Genomic DNA, 20,086 nt, shown 5'->3' on the forward strand with positions numbered 1-20,086 from the left:
ATACTGTATATCTTCTAATTTATCGGACACTTCTAATTACCCCGGACACTCTTTTGGGCAATTTTCGTTGTTCTAATACAACAGACACTCCAGTACTTTAATATTACATTTGTTCTAAATATCCGGACAATATCTTGAAAAGTTGAGTTACCATTCGTAGACGGCAAGTAAGACTTGGAGTGCTGCAGTTAGATAGCTTTGAGTAGCTAGTTTTAGATAGTTAGTGCAACTATTCAGTCGTACCTTGTTCTATTAAACTTAGCTAGCTCGCATGCAGCTGCTTGCTTGTTCTAATTATTCCGGACACTTCGCATGCTCTGTTCCAATTATACCCGGAAAATAATTATTTTTTGCTGTCCGATAAATTAGAAGATATACGGTACACGGAATATGTGGGTGTGAAGGCACAAACACTATACGTGATCAGTCAGAACCGTTATTTCTTAGGTAATTTCAGTTTATTATTTGAGTCTGGTGTGATGTTATTTTTACAAGGTTAATTAATGATCGTCACTTTGACAACAACAATGGTATGGGTGTGGGCATAGCCCAGAGCCTAGCCTAAAAAAATCGTCAGATTTTTGGCGGGAATTACCTCCCATATAAAGAGACTTTCAGGGGAAGTAGTGCGGCCTGGGTCGAGGCTAGGCGTGGCCCGGCTACATGTAGTATACCGTATAGCGCGAAATTTTCGAGGGGCTTAATTTTCGCGGATTTCGTGGGTTGGAATTCTACACGAAAATTAAGTCCACGAAAAGTGTTCGTTAATAAGAATTACCTGCTATCATGCAAATATTTAAAGGCGTGGCTTCCGGTAAGCAGTCATTCCGCGAACATTGTGCAACGAAATGGCTTTTAGAGGCCAATCCACGAAATATAAGTGCCTCGAAAATTTCGCGCTATACGGTAGTACTGTATGTAGTAGTGGCTAAAATTAGTAAACTCGACCAGGTATCTAGTTGAACTCGAACTCGGGGTGGTTGAAAATGGCCGAATGTATCATGTAAGTTAACACAGTATGGCTAATACCTCATGGCGCTCCATTTGTTTCATTATATTCATAGTGAAATATATTGTCAAAAAATATTGACAAGGATGCAGCTTGCAAACATTGAATAATGAAACAAATGGAGTGCCATAAATACCTATCATAAACTTCCTCTATGCTACTGTAACCTGACGCTCTTTTTTTCAATTGCAGCGGGGCAGATTTATTATATGAACAGCTATACAGAGCTAGTGATCAAGGCAGTGAAAATGAAGTGAAAGAGCTTCTGAAGAAAGGAGTTGATCCAAATAGTGATTATTACAATCAAGTTCACAGTGCTTGGACTCCTTTGCATGCAGCTAGCTCAAAAAATCGTTGCAATACTGTCGAACTTTTGGCCAAATGGGGAGCTGATATAGAGGCTAGGGATTGTGATGGAGACACACCTTTGCACTGTGCTAGTCGTAATTGCAAGAACTGTGTGGAAATGCTTTTAAGTTGCCGTAGATCAGGTAAGGAACAAGTGCAAAGGTATCTCCAACTGCTTTTGATTTTGCATTTATGCCATCATTGCATGATCCCTGTGTATATGCAAACCCACTTCATTTAGGCATCACTGTGAAGAATAAGAAGGGAAAGAACCCTAAGGAAATTGCATGTTCACAAGATATTGCGGACACCCTTGGAAAATACCCAGCACCACCTAAAGGTATAACCTCTCAATGTTTCAGTGATTTCATGATTCCTTCTTATAATTGTGTACAGATCCTCTGTCCTACTACCCAACGTTTCAACAGTTACATCAACTGCCTGAATTTTCTCAGACACTTTGTTTTAAATTAGGCTCTCACTTTAGATTAGCACAGGAGCAAAGGGGAAGCATTCGAAGCAAAAATCGTACTGCTGAAATTCTGATAGCTGCCAAAAGTAACAACAAGAACCTTGCCTGGAGCGATATTGTGGAAGGCTTACTTGTTAACGGAGAGTATACACTTGCTGAGAGTATCCTTAGCACGATAGGTAATTCCAGTGTGACTGTCTTTACAACGTATTATAGTGAGCATAATTATGCCAGGATACAACACATACCGTAATCATTTTGGTTTACTGCATGCATGTGTGTACCAACGTACCAATATGGCAGCAGCTTAGTACATATAATTATGTGCATGGGCCTGCTGGTCCTTGATGTGACCATGAAGTCAGTACGTGGGGGTGTAAGATATGCTAAATGCATTCATGTTGTTGTGATAGATGTGCACGCATGTGGCAAGCAGGTGCTTGTTGTTATTCATTTCTTGGGTATACACATGCATATCTAATTCGATGAAAGTAACACTCTTGACTAGCTCGACTGCCAGTGGCAGCAACGACTATAGCTTCGTGCTAGCTTGCATCAACTATAGCTTCGTGCTAGCTTGCATCAATTGTGTATATCCATGCAGGAGTGGAAAAAGGTAAAGGTCAAGTGCCACTCAGATTTGCAGCGGGGCTGGGATGGCTCAGTACAATGAAACGACTTATTCAAGGTAAATCACAATGCAGAAGCTGTTTAACTGTCATCATTTAATAATTAAAGTGTGTGATTACATTGTATACTTACAGGATTTGAGAAAATAGATTCGAAGGACAGAAGCCCTTATGATATGGCGTACAGAAATAAGCAGGCAAAGGCTATCAAGTATTTGATGGACAACCAGCTTTTTAATGGTGAGGGAATCGTAAAGTTACTGGCATGTATAATTAACCAATTTTAGAAATAGTTGTACCACAAAAACATTTGTAATGCGGAAATTGCTAGAATTGGCCAGGGAAAGCATCAAAAAGTATCGAAACAAGTGATGGAGGAGAGCCATACCAGCCTGTACGTCAATCCATACCAACATCATTCACAGATCTAGTACATGACAAGTGTATGAAATGACCTGATCGATGCCACTATTTTTATACCACCAGCTAGAGAATTATGCAAATGACAAGTTTGTACCGGAATAATTACAGTACTTTGTTCTCGACATATAATTATATGCACGGTATTAAGAGTAAATATAGGAGTAAGAGTGTTGAACTGCTAGTAACAGCATTTGCCTTAAGGTTACGGGGTATACTAATAAATAGCTCATCATTAGATATTTATTTTGTTCATTTCTTATCACAACATTATTTTTGTAACTTGCAATGATTAACAATGAAACAATGCTAGCTACAATAATAACTCGAAGAGTTTATATGTCTTGTAATCCAATGAAGCAGTCTGAGGTCAGCAGGAAAAAACTGAAGATTTTGGCGTCAAATTTTGTTGACTGCATATAGCTTCCAGGTTGTATTTCTGACCAGTATTTGATGCCTGAAGACTTACTGGAGGGCAACTCGGAGATCTTATTCATAGAGACCTTACAGTATCCTTATCACTACTCTACAAGTCGCCGTATTAGCCTACAAAAACAGCTAGAAATGGCCGTATCTTTGATGCAACTTACTCTCTTGGGGAAAAGTTGTTCGAGTGGCCCTGCCCCTTTATTCGTATAATAAGAAACAGCAGATTATATGGTAAAGGAGGTGCTAGGAATTGACGCAGAGTGACCATTGCCAGATGAGAGCCATTTTACTAGCAGAGCTTTATTGAATACCCACGCAAATTTGAGCGTGGGTGAAACAGTATACCCTAACCTTAACGTGCGGTATCACTTGATTAGTAATCAGTACTAATTTGTTATGTTAGCAACACTTTCGAAACTGCACATGCTGATTGCGCAGTTCCTGATACAGGCAGTGCTACAAACCACAGACCGCAGTTTACTCATCACGATTCAAGTCATTCAAAATTCAGCTTGAAGCTAGCAATATATAATGCTCTCGGGCTGAGTAGAGCGAGTGCTCGAGCTTATTGCATCATGCATGCACTTATATTATTGCTAATTATAATACGGGATATGTATAATACGGGATATGTGAACGTTTTTGGATCATGCGGACATAGTGATATACCGTATAGCGCGAAATTTTCGAGGGGATTAATTTTCGCGGATTTCGTGGGTTGGAATTCTACACGAAAATTAAGTCCACGAAAAGTGTTCGTTAATAAGAATTACCTGCTATCATGCAAATATTTAAAGGCGTGGCTTCCGGTAAGCAGTCATTCCGCGAACATTGTGCAACGAAATGGCTTTTAGAGGCCAATCCACGAAATATAAGTGCCTCGAAAATTTCGCGCTATACGGTATACAATATTAAAAGGCTATATCTGTGCAGTCTGTTTCCATTTCTGATTATTCTCTTCATTAACAGTTTTAAGACCGAAAATATGTGAAAAAGCTACAAAAGTGGTGCTAATCCGGTTAAAACCAACACATTTTAGCCTACACATGTTAATTCAGTGCTTGAATCATCTCGTGATTATTATTTTTCACGTCCAACTATAATAAATCTATTTTTATATCAAAACAGATTGTCTTCAAATTGCTGTTAAAAGTGGTGAAAAGGATGAGATAGAATTTCTGCTCGCTCAGTGCAATAGTGATCCAAATGTAAAAAATGAGGATGGTAGTGTTCTTCTCACTCAAACTCAGGACAGCGAAATCATCCTTCTTCTATTAAAACATGGAGCCCGAACAGATGACGCTTTTGCTAATATTATTGGTCGAAAACACGGGTTACGGAGGCTTTTGTCAATTCCGCCTCCAGACAATCCTATCCCTATATTCTTTGTGGGTGAAGGTGGTGCAGGTAAAAGCACTGTACTGAAATCATTACAAAGCCAGGAGAAAAGAGGGAAACCAAAAACAGTGACAGATGTTGATGAAAAAACGGTTGGAATCATTCCTTACACATTACAGCTCTCAGGTAGGGAATTTAAATGCTACGATTTAGCTGGTCAAAAAGAGTTCCATGCCAGTCACTGTCCTGTTCTTAAGAATGCAATTCAAAGCTCACCACCTATAGTAGTTTGCTGCACTGACCTACGAGAAAATGACGAAAGTATTTCTAAATCTATCAAATACTGGATGAGCCTAGTTCAAAATCAGTGTTCTGATTTAGAAGGAAAACCTCATGTAATTGTGATTGGAAGCCATTTGGACGAGCTAAAAGCAAAATCTGATGCCTTGGAGAAAAAGAAGATATTTCGTCCTATATTCGAACAATTCAAAAAATTTAAATTTGTCGATTTTATTGCGATGGACTGTCGTCTTACAAATACAGAAGAAATAAAACAATTAACAACCTTTGTAAGTATGGGTGGAGATCAGTTTCGCTCTTCTGATGAGACCGTTCAGATCAGCGCTAGTGCTCAAAGTTTTTACATATATCTTCTCGACCGATTCAAGGATACAGTAACTGTACAAGTGAAGGATATTCACCAGCAAATTGACTGTGAAACGCGTCAGACACAAAACAAACAATTGCAAGAAGTGTACTCTGTCATCCCAAGTACTATTCCACGCCTTGTAGAAGTCTGTGACCAGCTTAATAAAAGAGGACTTATGCTGTTTATTAAAAACGAATCCAAGCTTGAAAATTCGCTCGTTATTTGCAAATCCGAAAAACTTCTTTCTAACATAACTGGCAAAGTGTTTGCTCCTGAAAATTTTCATCAGCATTGCAATCTTGCTACAAGCACAGGAGTAGTACCATTTTTTAAGTTTGCAAGGGAATTTAACGTTGACATTGATAATCTTATAGCTTATATGACACTTCACCAGTATTGTTTTGAAATCAAAGACAAACAAGTGTTAGAACACATAGCTGTCACATGCAAAGAAGTAGAACGGGATCCAGACAATCGGTACTTCTTCTTTCCTGGCTTGATAAAACTAGAAACCCCAAAGCAAGTTTGGGAGGAAGATCCTACAATGAAATATCATTTTGGGTGGGTTATTCAAGCATCGCAAGATATTGAATTCTTTGATCCCCATTGTCTGCAGGTTCTCGTTTTAAGACTAGTGTTTACTTTTGGCCTTGCCCCCGCTGCAACAGTGCAAAAACACATTCCTTCCCTGCAACGATTTTGCTCAGTGTGGAAAAGTGCAATTTGCTGGAGCGACAAACATGGATTCTATTACGTCGAGCTTGTGGACAGTGTAAAGTGTTTCGTTCTCAAAATGCGATCCCAAAATCTGAGTCCTGAATTTTTAGCAGTTAGATCCAGAATAATAAATATTATCCTCAAAACAGCTAAAGAATGTTGCAGAGGTATTGAGACTATTGAATCTATAATCGATCCTCAGCAAGTAGTTAATCACGACTATCCACTTAATATTTCAAGTCTAACTCTTTCAAGCATATCCGACACTGCCAAAGCAGTTGTTTTCGGTGATAACAACGTAAAGACGATGCATGGGCCGCAGCCTCTACAGCATATTCTTATGTTTGAGCCTTACATTGGCTTGGATCAAGATACCCTCCAATTAATTCACAGCAAGAACAATACTTCAATAAACGAAACAATTTCAGATGATTTTATTTCTAACTTCGCTAATAAAGTGGCCATTTCGGGAAACGATTGCTCAGTTTTGAGGAGAATCCTTAATCCTACTACACACTCAGACAGTGGAGCATCTCAACTGAATAGTTCAAGACGAGAACTGGTCAAGGCGCTTGAGACATGGAGAGACCATGACCATACTGAAGGAACTTACAGATCCTTGAGGGACACCTTGAATGGATATAGTATATTTTCAGATTCATGCGTTCATAGAAGCCCACTGGTAAGTTACGATCACTTTTAATAATAGCTAGATCTACAGTGATTGATTTATTGTTTATATTATATGCAGGACTTGGCTGGTGTTGACCACCTCGACTGTGACCCTACTGCCTTGAAGTCCAATCATCAATATCTTAGTATGTCAATATAATAATAAGCTATATATAATAATTATTATAACATAGAGTCGCTCTATTTAATAGCTCTATATCGGTTAATAATTAATTACATTTGTCAAGTAACATGCATGACCATGATGATATATATACAGGCTTATCAGAAGTGGAGGACACTCTCTGGGAGATGAGAACTAAGTGGTATCACCTTGGTTTGCAACTGGGTATTGACAATGAAACTCTTAAGGTTGGTATTAAACTATAATTATACCTGGTTTTTCATTTGTTCATTCATGCATGCAGTCGATCAAAACGGACAATCAAAGTGTTACTGATAAGTGCTTCACTTCTGTTCTGGCCCACTGGTTATCTACACCCAAGCCCACATGGACTCAAGTTGCAGATGCTCTTGGATCAAAGCCAGTAGACCATCCTAAATTGGCTAAGCAAATTAAAGAAAAATACTGTAGCTCTATATAGACTCTATTGTTATCCATGCAATGATCTAGCCTATAATACCATTTATAACAATATAATTATGTTATGTTATCATGTATACTATATGCATGCAGCTATATACCTTAAGGTGACATATTTTCGCGTGTATTAATTTCTGCTATTTCTGCGAATGAGAGTAAAATCGCAAAAATTAGTACTCGCAAATAATTGGCCGCCCTCTTGTTTAATGTATCCAGTCGACATTTCGCAAAAAATTATACCAGCAAAATGTACAAAACTGTAAAAACACAAACAAATCTACCTGTGTGAAAATATGTCACCTTAAGGTAGATCAAGGTTTATAGAGATCTACTATACAGTTATACTCGTAAAAAAGCAGTAAGCTAATGCGTCTATATAGCTGCTAGCTTAGCTTGAACTACTGTACATGCAACAGTTTGAAGACCCAGGCATGTTGTAGACTGCCTAGAGGTACATCTTCAGGGAACGTTATGGAAAGTCCATTTGGGCCAGACATGGCTGAGAGTGCATTGTCCCCGTAACCAAGGAGATAGGTCTCCTGTGCTTTCTGGATCTGCTTTAGAACAATGGTCCCACCTAGATAGATACAAACAGTGATTAATAGGCAATACAGTTGTGGACAGGTCATTGCTGGCACACATAGCTGGGCTTGGCAGATTTTGCTCAATTGATGACCCATTTTTCTTTCTCTTTTCCCACCTATTTTTCTCAATTATGCTGCTGCTATAAATCGTGTTATACACAGCTTTTACGTTCACGTGGTGCAGCAATCAATACTAATCAGTCGATCGGACAATTCGAGTCCATAAAAAAATCATATTTTCGATAAATGTATTACCAGCTTTAGGTACAGTCTTCTACATTGTACATGACTTATAAACAAGATTCATGCTGTTTAGAATTAAGACTGACAGTTATAAATATTCTCGTTCGTTCCTATACCGTATAGCGGCTTATTTTGTATGGTGGAAATGTTTGTACGAAATTATTCTACCGCAATAGGTTCAACATCACTGTCCCAAGCTGTACGAATATTTATAATACTAAATGCATGGGTGTTACATACGAAATTACCCGCTATACGTTATTTCTTGTCACAGTCATAAATTGTACCTTATAGTCAGAAAATTAATTATTTTCCCCAACATTCTCAATGCCAGGAATACCTAACAAAATCTGCCAATGCCTCGCTATAGTCACAAAACCATTCACCTGGTGTAGGTGGTCTGAAGCAGATAGCATAGACTATGGGATCCACAATTTCCTGCAAAGACATGAAAAAGTAAGACATGTATAATAATTATAATGCAAGGATGACACCTATTAGCCACAGAAAAAAATGCCTTTACACATAAAATACGATTGTCAGTGTAATCTGATCTTGGTGTGGCGTGAACAGTATAAAACGTGGCCTTGTTCTCAAGCACAAAAATTGTGACTCTTATAAGCTCGGAGATGGTACATTGATTAGTGTACATTACTATACACAGCTGTAGTTGTGAACTCACTTTAGTGGCAGTGTACCAGATGTCCTGTGCTGCTGTGTCATTTTGGAACTTCCAAGGCACAGTTTCGTAAATGGCTTCTCCATTGAGCTACAACAAAGCGCAAGCAAAAACAATTACTGCATGCATGTGCAAGTACTGATGAATTACGTTCTGCACTGTAATACAATACCGCCTGTAAAATTTATCCAAGCAACAAGTAGAGTTAACTAAATTTTTAGAGATACAGAATATGTCTGCGAAAAGGAATAATTGACTAGGGATCGATGCAGGTTGATAGCTATATAGTGAGAAACACCTGTAAAAGCCGGGCCATGCCACCCGAACAAAGGATATCCTCGATCTCTATAAATGTACATATACTCCTTGGCGGCACAATTTGAACTCTTAATCTCTAAACACAGAACAACCTCTAAAATATCTTAAGGTGACATATTTATTTTCATGGGTATTAATTTCTGCTATTTCTGCGAATAAGAGTAAAATCGCAAAAATTTGTAGGTAATTGGGAAATGCAATGAATTTCATTAAAACCACTTGCAAGTAATTAGATACACTATGAATAACATTAATACACAACTTGAGCGGAAATTTCCACCTGTGAAAATATGTCAATCACCTTAAGGTAATACAATCATGTAAATTGGCTTTCCACACTGTGTACTCACCTTTAGCCATGTACCCATGTCAAGGAGGCGCTCCTCAAAAGCAGGGACAATACGTCCGTCAGCTGTTGGTCCCACGTTCAGGAGGAGGTTACCATTACAGGAGACAGAGGAGGCAAGTTGCCATAGGAGACGGGTGGTGTTCCAGAACCGTGTTATTCCCTCGGTTCGATCGTAGCCCCATGAACTCATCTGAATGGTGTAGCAACTCTCCCACTTGTAAGGCACCAGCTTCCCTGGAGTGTACCTAATAGAATACAACGTATGAAGAGTGGTAGATACGTGTACAGTGGTTGGTAAAAGTACGTTCATCGTAAACCTTCATGCAAAATGCACTTACATTTTTTATTGCAAGGCACAGAGGTGCTAATTATATACCGTATATCATCGGACACTTCTAATTACCCTGGACACTCTTTTGGGCAATTTTCGTTGTTCGGACACTCCAGTGCTTTAATATTACATTTGTTCGGACAAATAATACTTTGAAAAGTTGAGTTACATTCATATACGTCAGGTAAGACTTAGAGTGCTGCAGTTAGATAGCTTTGAGTAGCTAGTTTTAGATAGCTAGTGCAACTATTCAGTCGCACACTGTTCTATTAAACTTAGCTAGCTTGCATGCAGCTGCTTGCTTGTTCTAATTATTCCGGACACTTTGCATGCTTATAATTATTATGTTCCAATTATACCCGGACAATTTCCAAAATAATTATTTTTTGCTGTCCGATAAATTAGAAGACATACAGTTACTCACCTGTCACCACCTGTCTGATAGTCTCCTATGGCGGGTCTGCCCCACCTGGAGTTAACCAACACAGAATCTTTCACAGGACTCTCGTTGTACAGCCAGCTGAGAAACTGCGGAGACTTCCAGTACTTGATGGAGTCGTGGGTACAGGGGGCATCACCGGCACCATCGGCCCATATCACTTCAGGCTGTGTATACATGCGTAAGAGGAGGGGTGATTGTGAGTTAGAGTGTGTGGATGTGTGCATGTGGATGCCGGTGTGTGGATACATGTAGGTGAGTAGTGCCACAGTGGAGATTGAGCTTAGAAATGCAGCCAGTTATACCATAGATTGAATACGGAGAGGGATTGGAAACGGAAGTTACCTCGAATTATATCCGCGCTACGCCGGGGTTTAATCGAGGCTGTGTATCTAACGTTGGTAAAATCTTGTCTGCTAGATTATACTGCATTTGTACTAAAACTTGCACTTCCAACTGGCACTTGAGACCATATGGGACACAGCACACCGATGAGTTGCACAGTCTTAGCTATATTAGAAACATTCTAGGTACATAAAGATCTCATAGCATGTTTTGTACCTCTAGCTCTCTTCACAAAAGTCAAAAATGTATTTTTTCTTTTCCAACTGATGCTCACCATTAGGGGGCATGAGAATGACATTTTAGGGGGGCTCTGAATATCTTATAGTGATCATAATTCATGAAACATTGTTTCCCGCGTGTTGAGCAACCGTAACACGGATTGACATCAAAGGCTCTCTGGTGCCATGCTGCAAATTCAATGTAAAATGTCACGTGACGCTACTTCCGTTTCCAATCCCTCTCCCTATTCAATCTATGGTTATACTAAACAATGCATTTTGAAATAATAAAATTGCCTATTGGGAATACCGGAACTCGCCCCCCGAAATGTGGGATAGGCTCATCTCTTATCATTTTGAGTTACCATGGAAAACCTATTATACATGTAGATGATGTGATCATTGCAGTAGATGATGTGCAGGTGCAGTGATCCATGCTGTAAGTTAAAACCCACCTTGTATTGCTCCACCATCTCTTTGAGTGTTGGTAACAGCACCTGATCTGGGAAGAGAGTCCCGCTACAGTTATCTTTATTATCCATCTCGTACAGAGGGTGGTACCACTCTCGTAGACTGTGATACAGGCCCATATGTAACCCAGCAGTTCGCACGCTATTGGTCAGATCTCCAACGAGGTCACGGTTGGGTCCAACGTCCACACTGTTCCAGTTCCAGTGGTAAGAGTTAGGGAAGTTGCACCAACCTTCGTGGTGTTTGGATGTCAGGACCACATCTGGAGAAAAGAAATTGCTCAGCACTCAAAATTAGGAGTGTTCCAGATCACTTAAAACCCTTGTGCATATACACTACTGGTGAATATACACCTGCATCGTACGTCACTTAGATACATACATAAGTTAGTCAAGCTTGTATCATGAAAGAGCGAAGAGTTAAACTTTTACTGTTCTCATGTACGTATACAGAAGTAATTAATCGAAATGCAACTCACACTTTGCTCCGGCCATTTTGAAGAGGTCTGCCCACTCATCTGGTTGAAACAGCTCAGCTTTAAACATTGGCGCAAAGTCGGGAAACCTACAAAGTTACACACGCACAAGAGAGATATAGCTAAAATAATGCCGGACTTCAATTTCTTTATATTATTGGGCCATGCATGTTATACATTTCTTTGATCTTAACATTATAGGACTCCTAACACTGTAAAGTATCTCCCCATAATAATTATAGAGCATGTATCCAATGTTCATGTCTGTACCTGGTTTTTATCCCTTACATAGGCATTACTTTGATACCATAAGCAAAAGAAGAGTGATAGATGAAACTAAAATAACTTTAGACTTCGGTCCTGTGCATGGGAACTTTTCAGGCATGACACCAGAGCAGCCGTAGTTTTTGTTGTGGAACTCTACGTACTCAGCCTCACCAGACATCAAACGCTTCCAGTACCACTCATTCTTAAATGCTGGAACGCTGTGTGAGGCGAGATGATATTCATAATTGAATAAGCCTTGCCAATCGTACATGGCCCTGCATACACTATACATGCACAGTGTTGCGTAATGTGCATCAGTATTATGATGTGAAGTTTAGCCCGATGCATAAGACTGTAGTGTCATATACTGTTTTGGATGAAAGACAGTACGTAATTAAGACAACAGTCCATTGTACTTGTGGTCAAAAATTCTGCAGTAACCTACCTGTACAATCCCCAAACAACTGCAAGTAAGAAAATAAACAACGTACCTATACATTCCCCAATGAACTGCAGACAAGAGATAAAATTAATATAATTATAGTAAAGAGTTTGGCGCTATCGTCACTTACTGAAAATGCCACTTCTACAGCGCTCTAACAATAAACCACAACAGTTCAGTGTTTACTTTATGTGAATGATCAAGTAATGCCTACTCCTCACCAGTGTATGTATAGCCTGGGAACTCTACTAGAGTGAGTGGGTTGCTGTCAACAAGTGCCTCAGTGTTGCACTCAAAATCGTAAATGACGGCCCTTGGCCATGGGTCACTCTCGCTGGCACTTGTCTCTGTATATCAAAATACAGTCAAATGCATTTGGGTGCCTCCAATACTTAAATACTTCCACCTTATGGCCTGACCTTTACGATAAAGGAACTTCTACAGTGGCTAAGGTAACTAGTTATTTGTAACCTCATGCAGTAGCTAGACATGTCTAAGCTCACCTCCTTTTCCATACACAATCCTTAATCCAGCAGAACTGTTGGACGCATCAACAGGGAACTGTAAAATATAAGTCAGCAAGAGCCAAAAGCAAAAAGTTTGTTTACAATAATACTACAGATACAATTATAATGATGACACTAAGTTAATACATTGAATTGCCCATTGTTTTTGGAGAGGGGTTGTTTTTGAACAATGTGCTACGATTGGAACCGTTATGCTGTTAGCTCCAGCCAAAGGCATCAGGCCAGATAAGAGAGTAACAAAATCTCACCATGAATGAGGCATCCAGCTTTCCCATCGCATAGCAGCTATCGGCAGTGAACTGGTAAGCAACTGCAGGCCCAAAGGTAGAGTTGACCTGCATACACTGCTTAGGGATCATTGAATCAGGAATGTTTCCACACAGACCCAGGAGGTAGTTGTAGCCATTGGCCACAAATGATTTTGGGCCCATTCCTGCAAGTTTTGAGAGGTCATAGTTGACACAGTTGCCTTGATCTTCAGTAGAAGGTATGGAGAATACACAATTGTCATTAGGATCTTTCCATGCAACTGCAAGGGAGCAGAAGCAACCAAGAAACAACAGCGTAAGCAGCTTGGACATCTTGGGAGCTTTGACTTGTGTGATGTGTGGGTGTGGTCAAGTTTATTTGCATTCAGGGGCTCAGCCTAACCCTGCGGCGTAACACCAGATATCTAGTTGAACTCTAACTCGGGGTGATTGAAAATGGCCGAATGTATCATGTAAGTTAACACAGTATGGCTAATACCTCATGGCGCTCCAACCCAATTATTGACAATCACACGCATCCTTGTCTACTACTGTAACCTGACGCTCTTTTTTTTCAATTGCAGCAGGGCAGATTTATTATATGAACAGCTATACAGAGCTAGTGATCAAGGCAGTGAAAATGAAGTGAAAGAGCTTCTGAAGAAAGGAGTTGATCCAAATAGTGATTATTACAATCAAGTTCACAGTGCTTGGACTCCTTTGCATGCAGCTAGCTCAAAAAATCGTTGCAATACTGTCGAACTTTTGGCCAAATGGGGAGCTGATATAGAGGCTAGGGATTGTGATGGAGACACACCTTTGCACTGTGCTAGTCGTAATTGCAAGAACTGTGTGGAAATGCTTTTAAGTTGCCGTAGATCAGGTAAGGAACAAGTGCAAAGGTATCTCCGGCTGCTTTTGATTTTGCATTTATACCATCATTGCATGATCCCTGTTTATATGCAAACCCACTTCATTTAGGCATCACTGTGAAGAATAAGAAGGGAAAGAACCCTAAGGAAATTGCATTTTCACAAGATATTGCGGACACCCTTGGAAAATACCCAGCACCACCTAAAGGTATAACCTCTCAATGTTTCAGTGATTTCATGATTCCTTCTTATAATTGTGTACAGATCCTCTGTCCTATTACCCAACGTTTCAACAGTTACATCAATTGCCTGAATTTTCTCAGACACTTTGCCTTAAATTAGGCTCTCACTTTAGATTAGCACGGGAGCAAAGGGGAAGCATTCGAAGCAAAAATCGTACTGCTGAAATTCTGATAGCTGCCAAAAGTAACAACAAGAACCTTACCTGGAGCGATATTGTGGAAGGCTTACTTGTTAACGGAGAGTATACACTTGCTGAGAGTATCCTTAGCACGATAGGTAATTCCAGTGTGACTGTCTTTACAACGTATTGTAGTGAGCATAATTATGCCAGGATACAACATATACCGTAATCATTTTGGTTTACTGCATGCATGTGTGTACCAACGTACCAATATGGCAGCAGCTTAGTACATATAATTATGTGCATGGGCCTGCTGGTCCTTGATGTGACCATGAAGTCAGTACGTGGGGGTGTAAGATATGCTAAATGCATTCATGTTGTTGTGATAGATGTGCACGCATGTGGCAAGCAGGTGCTTGTTGTTATTCATTTCTTGGGTATACACATGCATATCTAATTCGATGAAAGTAACAATCTTGACTAGCTCGACTGCCATGGCAGCAACGACTATAGCTTCGTGCTAGCTTGCATCAATTGTGTATATCCATGCAGGAGTGGAAAAAGGTAAAGGTCAAGTGCCACTCAGATTTGCAGCGGGACTGGGATGGCTCAGTGCAATGAAACGACTTATTCAAGGTAAATCACAATGCAGAAGCTGTTAACTGTCAGCATTTAATAATTAAAGTGTGTGATTACATTGTATACTTAACAGGATTTGAGAAAATAGATTCGAAGGACAGAAGCCCTTATGATATGGCGTACAGAAATAAGCAGGCAAAGGCTATCAAGTATTTGATGGACAACCAGCTTTTTAATGGTGAGGGAATCATAAAGTTACTGGCATGTATAATTAACCAATTTTAGAAATAGTATACCACAAAAACATTTGTAATGCGGAAATTGCTAGAATTGGCCAGGGAAAGCATAAAAAAGTATCGAAACAAGTGATGGAGGAGAGCCATACCAGCCTGTACGTCAATCCATATGAACATCGTTCACAGATCTAGTACATGACAAGTGTGAAATGACCTGATCGATGCCACTATTTTTATACCACCAGCTAGAGAATTATGCAAATGACAAGTTTGTACCGGAATAATTACAGTACTTTGTTCTCGACATAAATTATTACTATAATTATATGCACGGTATTAAGAGTAAATATAGGAGTAAGAGTGTTGAACTGCTAGTAACAGCGTTTGCCTTAAGGTTACGGGGTATACTAATAAATAGCTCATCATAAGATATTTATTTTGTTCATTTCTCATCACAACATTATTTTTGTAACTTGCAATGATTAACAATGAAACAATGCTAGCTACAATAATAACTCGAAGAGTTTATATGTCTTGTAATCCAATGTAGCAGTCTGAGGTCAGCAGGAAAAAACTGAAGATTTTGGCGTCAAATTTTGTTGACTGCATATAGCTTCCAGGTTGTATTTCTGACCAGTATTTGACGCCTGAAGACTTACTGAAGGGCAACTCGAAGAGATCTTATTCATAGAGACCTTACAGTATCCTTATCACTACTCTACAAGTCGCCGTATTAGCCTACAAAAACAGCTAGAAATGGCCGTATCTTTGATGCAACTTACTCTCTTGGGGAAAAGTTGTTCGAGTGGCCCTGCCCCTTTATTCGTATAATAAGAAACAGCAGATTATATGGTAAAGGAGGTGCTAGGAATTGACGCAGAGTGACCATTGCCAGATGAGAGCTATTTTACTAGCAGAGCTTTATTGAATACCCACGCAAATTTGAGCGTGGGTGAAACAGTATACCCTAACCTTAACGTGCGGTATCACTTGATTAGTAATCAGTACTAATTTGTTATGTTAGCAACACTTTCGAAACTGCACATGCTGATTGCGCAGTTCCTGATACAGGCAGTGCTACAAACCACAGACCGCAGTTTACTCATCACGATTCAAGTCATTCAAAATTCAGCTTGAAGCTAGCAATATATAATGCTCTCGGGCTGAGTAGAGCGAGTGCTCGAGCATTATTGCATCATGCATGCACTTATATTATTGCTAATTATAATACGGGATATGTATAATACGGGATATGTGAACGTTTTTGGATCATGCGGACATAGTGATATACCGTATAGCGCGAAATTTTCGAGGGGATTAATTTTCGCGGATTTCGTGGGTTGGAATTCTACACGAAAATTAAGTCCACGAAAAGTGTTCGTTAATAAGAATTACCTGCTATCATGCAAATATTTAAAGGCGTGGCTTCCGGTAAGCAGTCATTCCGCGAACATTGTGCAACGAAATGGCTTTTAGAGGCCAATCCACGAAATATAAGTGCCTCGAAAATTTCGCGCTATACGGTATACAATATTAAAAGGCTATATCTGTGCAGTCTGTTTCCATTTCTGATTATTCTCTTCATTAACAGTTTTAAGACCGAAAATATGTGAAAAAGCTACAAAAGTGGTGCTAATCCGGTTAAAACCAACACATTTTAGCCTACACATGTTAATTCAGTGCTTGAATCATCTCGTGATTATTATTTTTCACGTCCAACTATAATAAATCTATTTTTATATCAAAACAGATTGTCTTCAAATTGCTGTTAAAAGTGGTGAAAAGGATGAGATAGAATTTCTGCTCGCTCAGTGCAATAGTGATCCAAATGTAAAAAATGAGGATGGTAGTGTTCTTCTCACTCAAACTCAGGACAGCGAAATCATCCTTCTTCTATTAAAACATGGAGCCCGAACAGATGACGCTTTTGCTAATATTATTGGTCGAAAACACGGGTTACGGAGGCTTTTGTCAATTCCGCCTCCAGACAATCCTATCCCTATATTCTTTGTGGGTGAAGGTGGTGCAGGTAAAAGCACTGTACTGAAATCATTACAAAGCCAGGAGAAAAGAGGGAAACCAAAAACAGTGACAGATGTTGATGAAAAAACGGTTGGAATCATTCCTTACACATTACAGCTCTCAGGTAGGGAATTTAAATGCTACGATTTAGCTGGTCAAAAAGAGTTCCATGCCAGTCACTGTCCTGTTCTTAAGAATGCAATTCAAAGCTCACCACCTATAGTAGTTTGCTGCACTGACCTACGAGAAAATGACGAAAGTATTTCTAAATCTATCAAATACTGGATGAGCCTAGTTCAAAATCAGTGTTCTGATTTAGAAGGAAAACCTCATGTAATTGTGATTGGAAGCCATTTGGACGAGCTAAAAGCAAAATCTGATGCCTTGGAGAAAAAGAAGATATTTCGTCCTATATTCGAACAATTCAAAAAATTTAAATTTGTCGATTTTATTGCGATGGACTGTCGTCTTACAAATACAGAAGAAATAAAACAATTAACAACCTTTGTAAGTATGGGTGGAGATCAGTTTCGCTCTTCTGATGAGACCGTTCAGATCAGCGCTAGTGCTCAAAGTTTTTACATATATCTTCTCGACCGATTCAAGGATACAGTAACTGTACAAGTGAAGGATATTCACCAGCAAATTGACTGTGAAACGCGTCAGACACAAAACAAACAATTGCAAGAAGTGTACTCTGTCATCCCAAGTACTATTCCACGCCTTGTAGAAGTCTGTGACCAGCTTAATAAAAGAGGACTTATGCTGTTTATTAAAAACGAATCCAAGCTTGAAAATTCGCTCGTTATTTGCAAATCCGAAAAACTTCTTTCTAACATAACTGGCAAAGTGTTTGCTCCTGAAAATTTTCATCAGCATTGCAATCTTGCTACAAGCACAGGAGTAGTACCATTTTTTAAGTTTGCAAGGGAATTTAACGTTGACATTGATAATCTTATAGCTTATATGACACTTCACCAGTATTGTTTTGAAATCAAAGACAAACAAGTGTTAGAACACATAGCTGTCACATGCAAAGAAGTAGAACGGGATCCAGACAATCGGTACTTCTTCTTTCCTGGCTTGATAAAACTAGAAACCCCAAAGCAAGTTTGGGAGGAAGATCCTACAATGAAATATCATTTTGGGTGGGTTATTCAAGCATCGCAAGATATTGAATTCTTTGATCCCCATTGTCTGCAGGTTCTCGTTTTAAGACTAGTGTTTACTTTTGGCCTTGCCCCCGCTGCAACAGTGCAAAAACACATTCCTTCCCTGCAACGATTTTGCTCAGTGTGGAAAAGTGCAATTTGCTGGAGCGACAAACATGGATTCTATTACGTCGAGCTTGTGGACAGTGTAAAGTGTTTCGTTCTCAAAATGCGATCCCAAAATCTGAGTCCTGAATTTTTAGCAGTTAGATCCAGAATAATAAATATTATCCTCAAAACAGCTAAAGAATGTTGCAGAGGTATTGAGACTATTGAATCTATAATCGATCCTCAGCAAGTAGTTAATCACGACTATCCACTTAATATTTCAAGTCTAACTCTTTCAAGCATATCCGACACTGCCAAAGCAGTTGTTTTCGGTGATAACAACGTAAAGACGATGCATGGGCCGCAGCCTCTACAACATATTCTTATGTTTGAGCCTTACATTGGCTTGGATCAAGATACCCTCCAATTAATTCACAGCAAGAACAATACTTCAATAAACGAAACAATTTCAGATGATTTTATTTCTAACTTCGCTAATAAAGTGGCCATTTCGGGAAACGATTGCTCAGTTTTGAGGAGAATCCTTAATCCTACTACACACTCAGACAGTGGAGCATCTCAACTGAATAGTTCAAGACGAGAACTGGTCAAGGCGCTTGAGACATGGAGAGACCATGACCATACTGAAGGAACTTACAGATCCTTGAGGGACACCTTGAATGGATATAGTATATTTTCAGATTCATGCGTTCATAGAAGCCCACTGGTAAGTTACGATCACTTTTAATAATAGCTAGATCTACAGTGATTGATTTATTGTTTATATTATATGCAGGACTTGGCTGGTGTTGACCACCTCGACTGTGACCCTACTGCCTTGAAGTCCAATCATCAATATCTTAGTATGTCAATATAATAATAAGCTATATATAATAATTATTATAACATAGAGTCGCTCTATTTAATAGCTCTATATCGGTTAATAATTAATTACATTTGTCAAGTAACATGCATGACCATGATGATATATATACAGGCTTATCAGAAGTGGAGGACACTCTCTGGGAGATGAGAACTAAGTGGTATCACCTTGGTTTGCAACTGGGTATTGACAATGAAACTCTTAAGGTTGGTATTAAACTATAATTATACCTGGTTTTTCATTTGTTCATTCATGCATGCAGTCGATCAAAACGGACAATCAAAGTGTTACTGATAAGTGCTACACTTCTGTTCTGGCCCACTGGTTATCTACACCCAAGCCCACATGGACTCAAGTTGCAGATGCTCTTGGATCAAAGCCAGTAGACCATCCTAAATTGGCTAAGCAAATTAAAGAAAAATACTGTAGCTCTATATAGACTCTATTGTTATCCATGCAATGATCTAGCCTATAATACCATTTATAACAATATAATTATGTTATGTTATCATGTATACTATATGCATGCAGCTATATACCTTAAGGTGACATATTTTCGCGTGTATTAATTTCTGCTATTTCTGCGAATGAGAGTAAAATCGCAAAAATTAGTACTCGCAAATAATTGGCCGCCCTCTTGTTTAATGT

At 39.2% G+C, this 20,086-nt stretch overlaps 4 protein-coding genes across 5 annotated transcripts in view; 3 read left to right on the forward strand and 1 right to left on the reverse strand.

Moving 5' to 3' along the window:
* LOC135343037 (gelsolin-like protein 1) overlaps nt 1-20,086 on the forward strand; it is a 133,219-nt gene that overhangs the window by 51,783 nt on the left and 61,350 nt on the right. The gene's annotated exons all lie outside the window — the stretch shown is intronic.
* LOC135343025 (uncharacterized) lies at nt 653-7,362 on the forward strand. The gene is made up of 11 exons (XM_064539950.1): nt 653-671; nt 908-1,003; nt 1,202-1,500; nt 1,599-1,697; nt 1,754-2,008; nt 2,434-2,517; nt 2,594-2,698; nt 4,436-6,693; nt 6,763-6,829; nt 6,964-7,055; nt 7,112-7,362. Exons 2-11 carry the CDS (start codon nt 987-989, stop codon nt 7,286-7,288), a joined length of 3,453 nt encoding a protein of 1,150 aa, XP_064396020.1. The 5' UTR covers nt 653-671; nt 908-986; the 3' UTR covers nt 7,289-7,362.
* Nucleotides 7,506-13,556, reverse strand: LOC135343050 (plasma alpha-L-fucosidase-like). Its single transcript, XM_064539990.1, has 12 exons — nt 13,224-13,556; nt 12,952-13,009; nt 12,670-12,795; nt 12,498-12,516; nt 12,093-12,224; nt 11,743-11,828; nt 11,249-11,526; nt 10,216-10,397; nt 9,462-9,705; nt 8,797-8,883; nt 8,501-8,552; nt 7,506-7,864 (listed from the first exon to the last, which is right to left on the reverse strand). Exons 1-12 carry the CDS (start codon nt 13,554-13,556, stop codon nt 7,686-7,688), a joined length of 1,776 nt encoding a protein of 591 aa, XP_064396060.1. The 3' UTR covers nt 7,506-7,685.
* Nucleotides 13,553-19,951, forward strand: LOC135343027 (uncharacterized). The gene is made up of 10 exons (XM_064539951.1): nt 13,553-13,696; nt 13,808-14,106; nt 14,205-14,303; nt 14,360-14,614; nt 15,012-15,095; nt 15,172-15,276; nt 17,025-19,282; nt 19,352-19,418; nt 19,553-19,644; nt 19,701-19,951. Exons 1-10 carry the CDS (start codon nt 13,680-13,682, stop codon nt 19,875-19,877), a joined length of 3,453 nt encoding a protein of 1,150 aa, XP_064396021.1. The 5' UTR covers nt 13,553-13,679; the 3' UTR covers nt 19,878-19,951.

Source organism: Halichondria panicea, chromosome 10 (assembly GCF_963675165.1).
Source record: "Halichondria panicea chromosome 10, odHalPani1.1, whole genome shotgun sequence".
Taxonomy (NCBI): domain Eukaryota; kingdom Metazoa; phylum Porifera; class Demospongiae; order Suberitida; family Halichondriidae; genus Halichondria; species Halichondria panicea.

Excerpts from the sequence above, each read along its gene's own strand:
- LOC135343025 (XM_064539950.1), top strand. Across the intron at positions 1,501-1,598 it reads TTTAAGTTGCCGTAGATCAG|GCATCACTGTGAAGAATAAG; the intron begins GTAAGGAACAAG and ends CACTTCATTTAG. Across the intron at positions 2,009-2,433 it reads GAGTATCCTTAGCACGATAG|GAGTGGAAAAAGGTAAAGGT; the intron begins GTAATTCCAGTG and ends ATATCCATGCAG.
- LOC135343050 (XM_064539990.1), bottom strand. The coding sequence starts at position 13,556 with ATGTCCAAGCTGCTTACGCTGTTGTTTCTTGGTTGCTTCTGCTCCCTT. Across the intron at positions 12,796-12,951 it reads GATTGTGTATGGAAAAGGAG|AGACAAGTGCCAGCGAGAGT; the intron begins GTGAGCTTAGAC and ends TTTGATATACAG. Across the intron at positions 8,553-8,796 it reads TCTGGTACACTGCCACTAAA|GAAATTGTGGATCCCATAGT; the intron begins GTGAGTTCACAA and ends ATGTCTTTGCAG.
- LOC135343027 (XM_064539951.1), top strand. Across the intron at positions 15,096-15,171 it reads AATGAAACGACTTATTCAAG|GATTTGAGAAAATAGATTCG; the intron begins GTAAATCACAAT and ends TATACTTAACAG. Across the intron at positions 19,419-19,552 it reads GTCCAATCATCAATATCTTA|GCTTATCAGAAGTGGAGGAC; the intron begins GTATGTCAATAT and ends ATATATATACAG.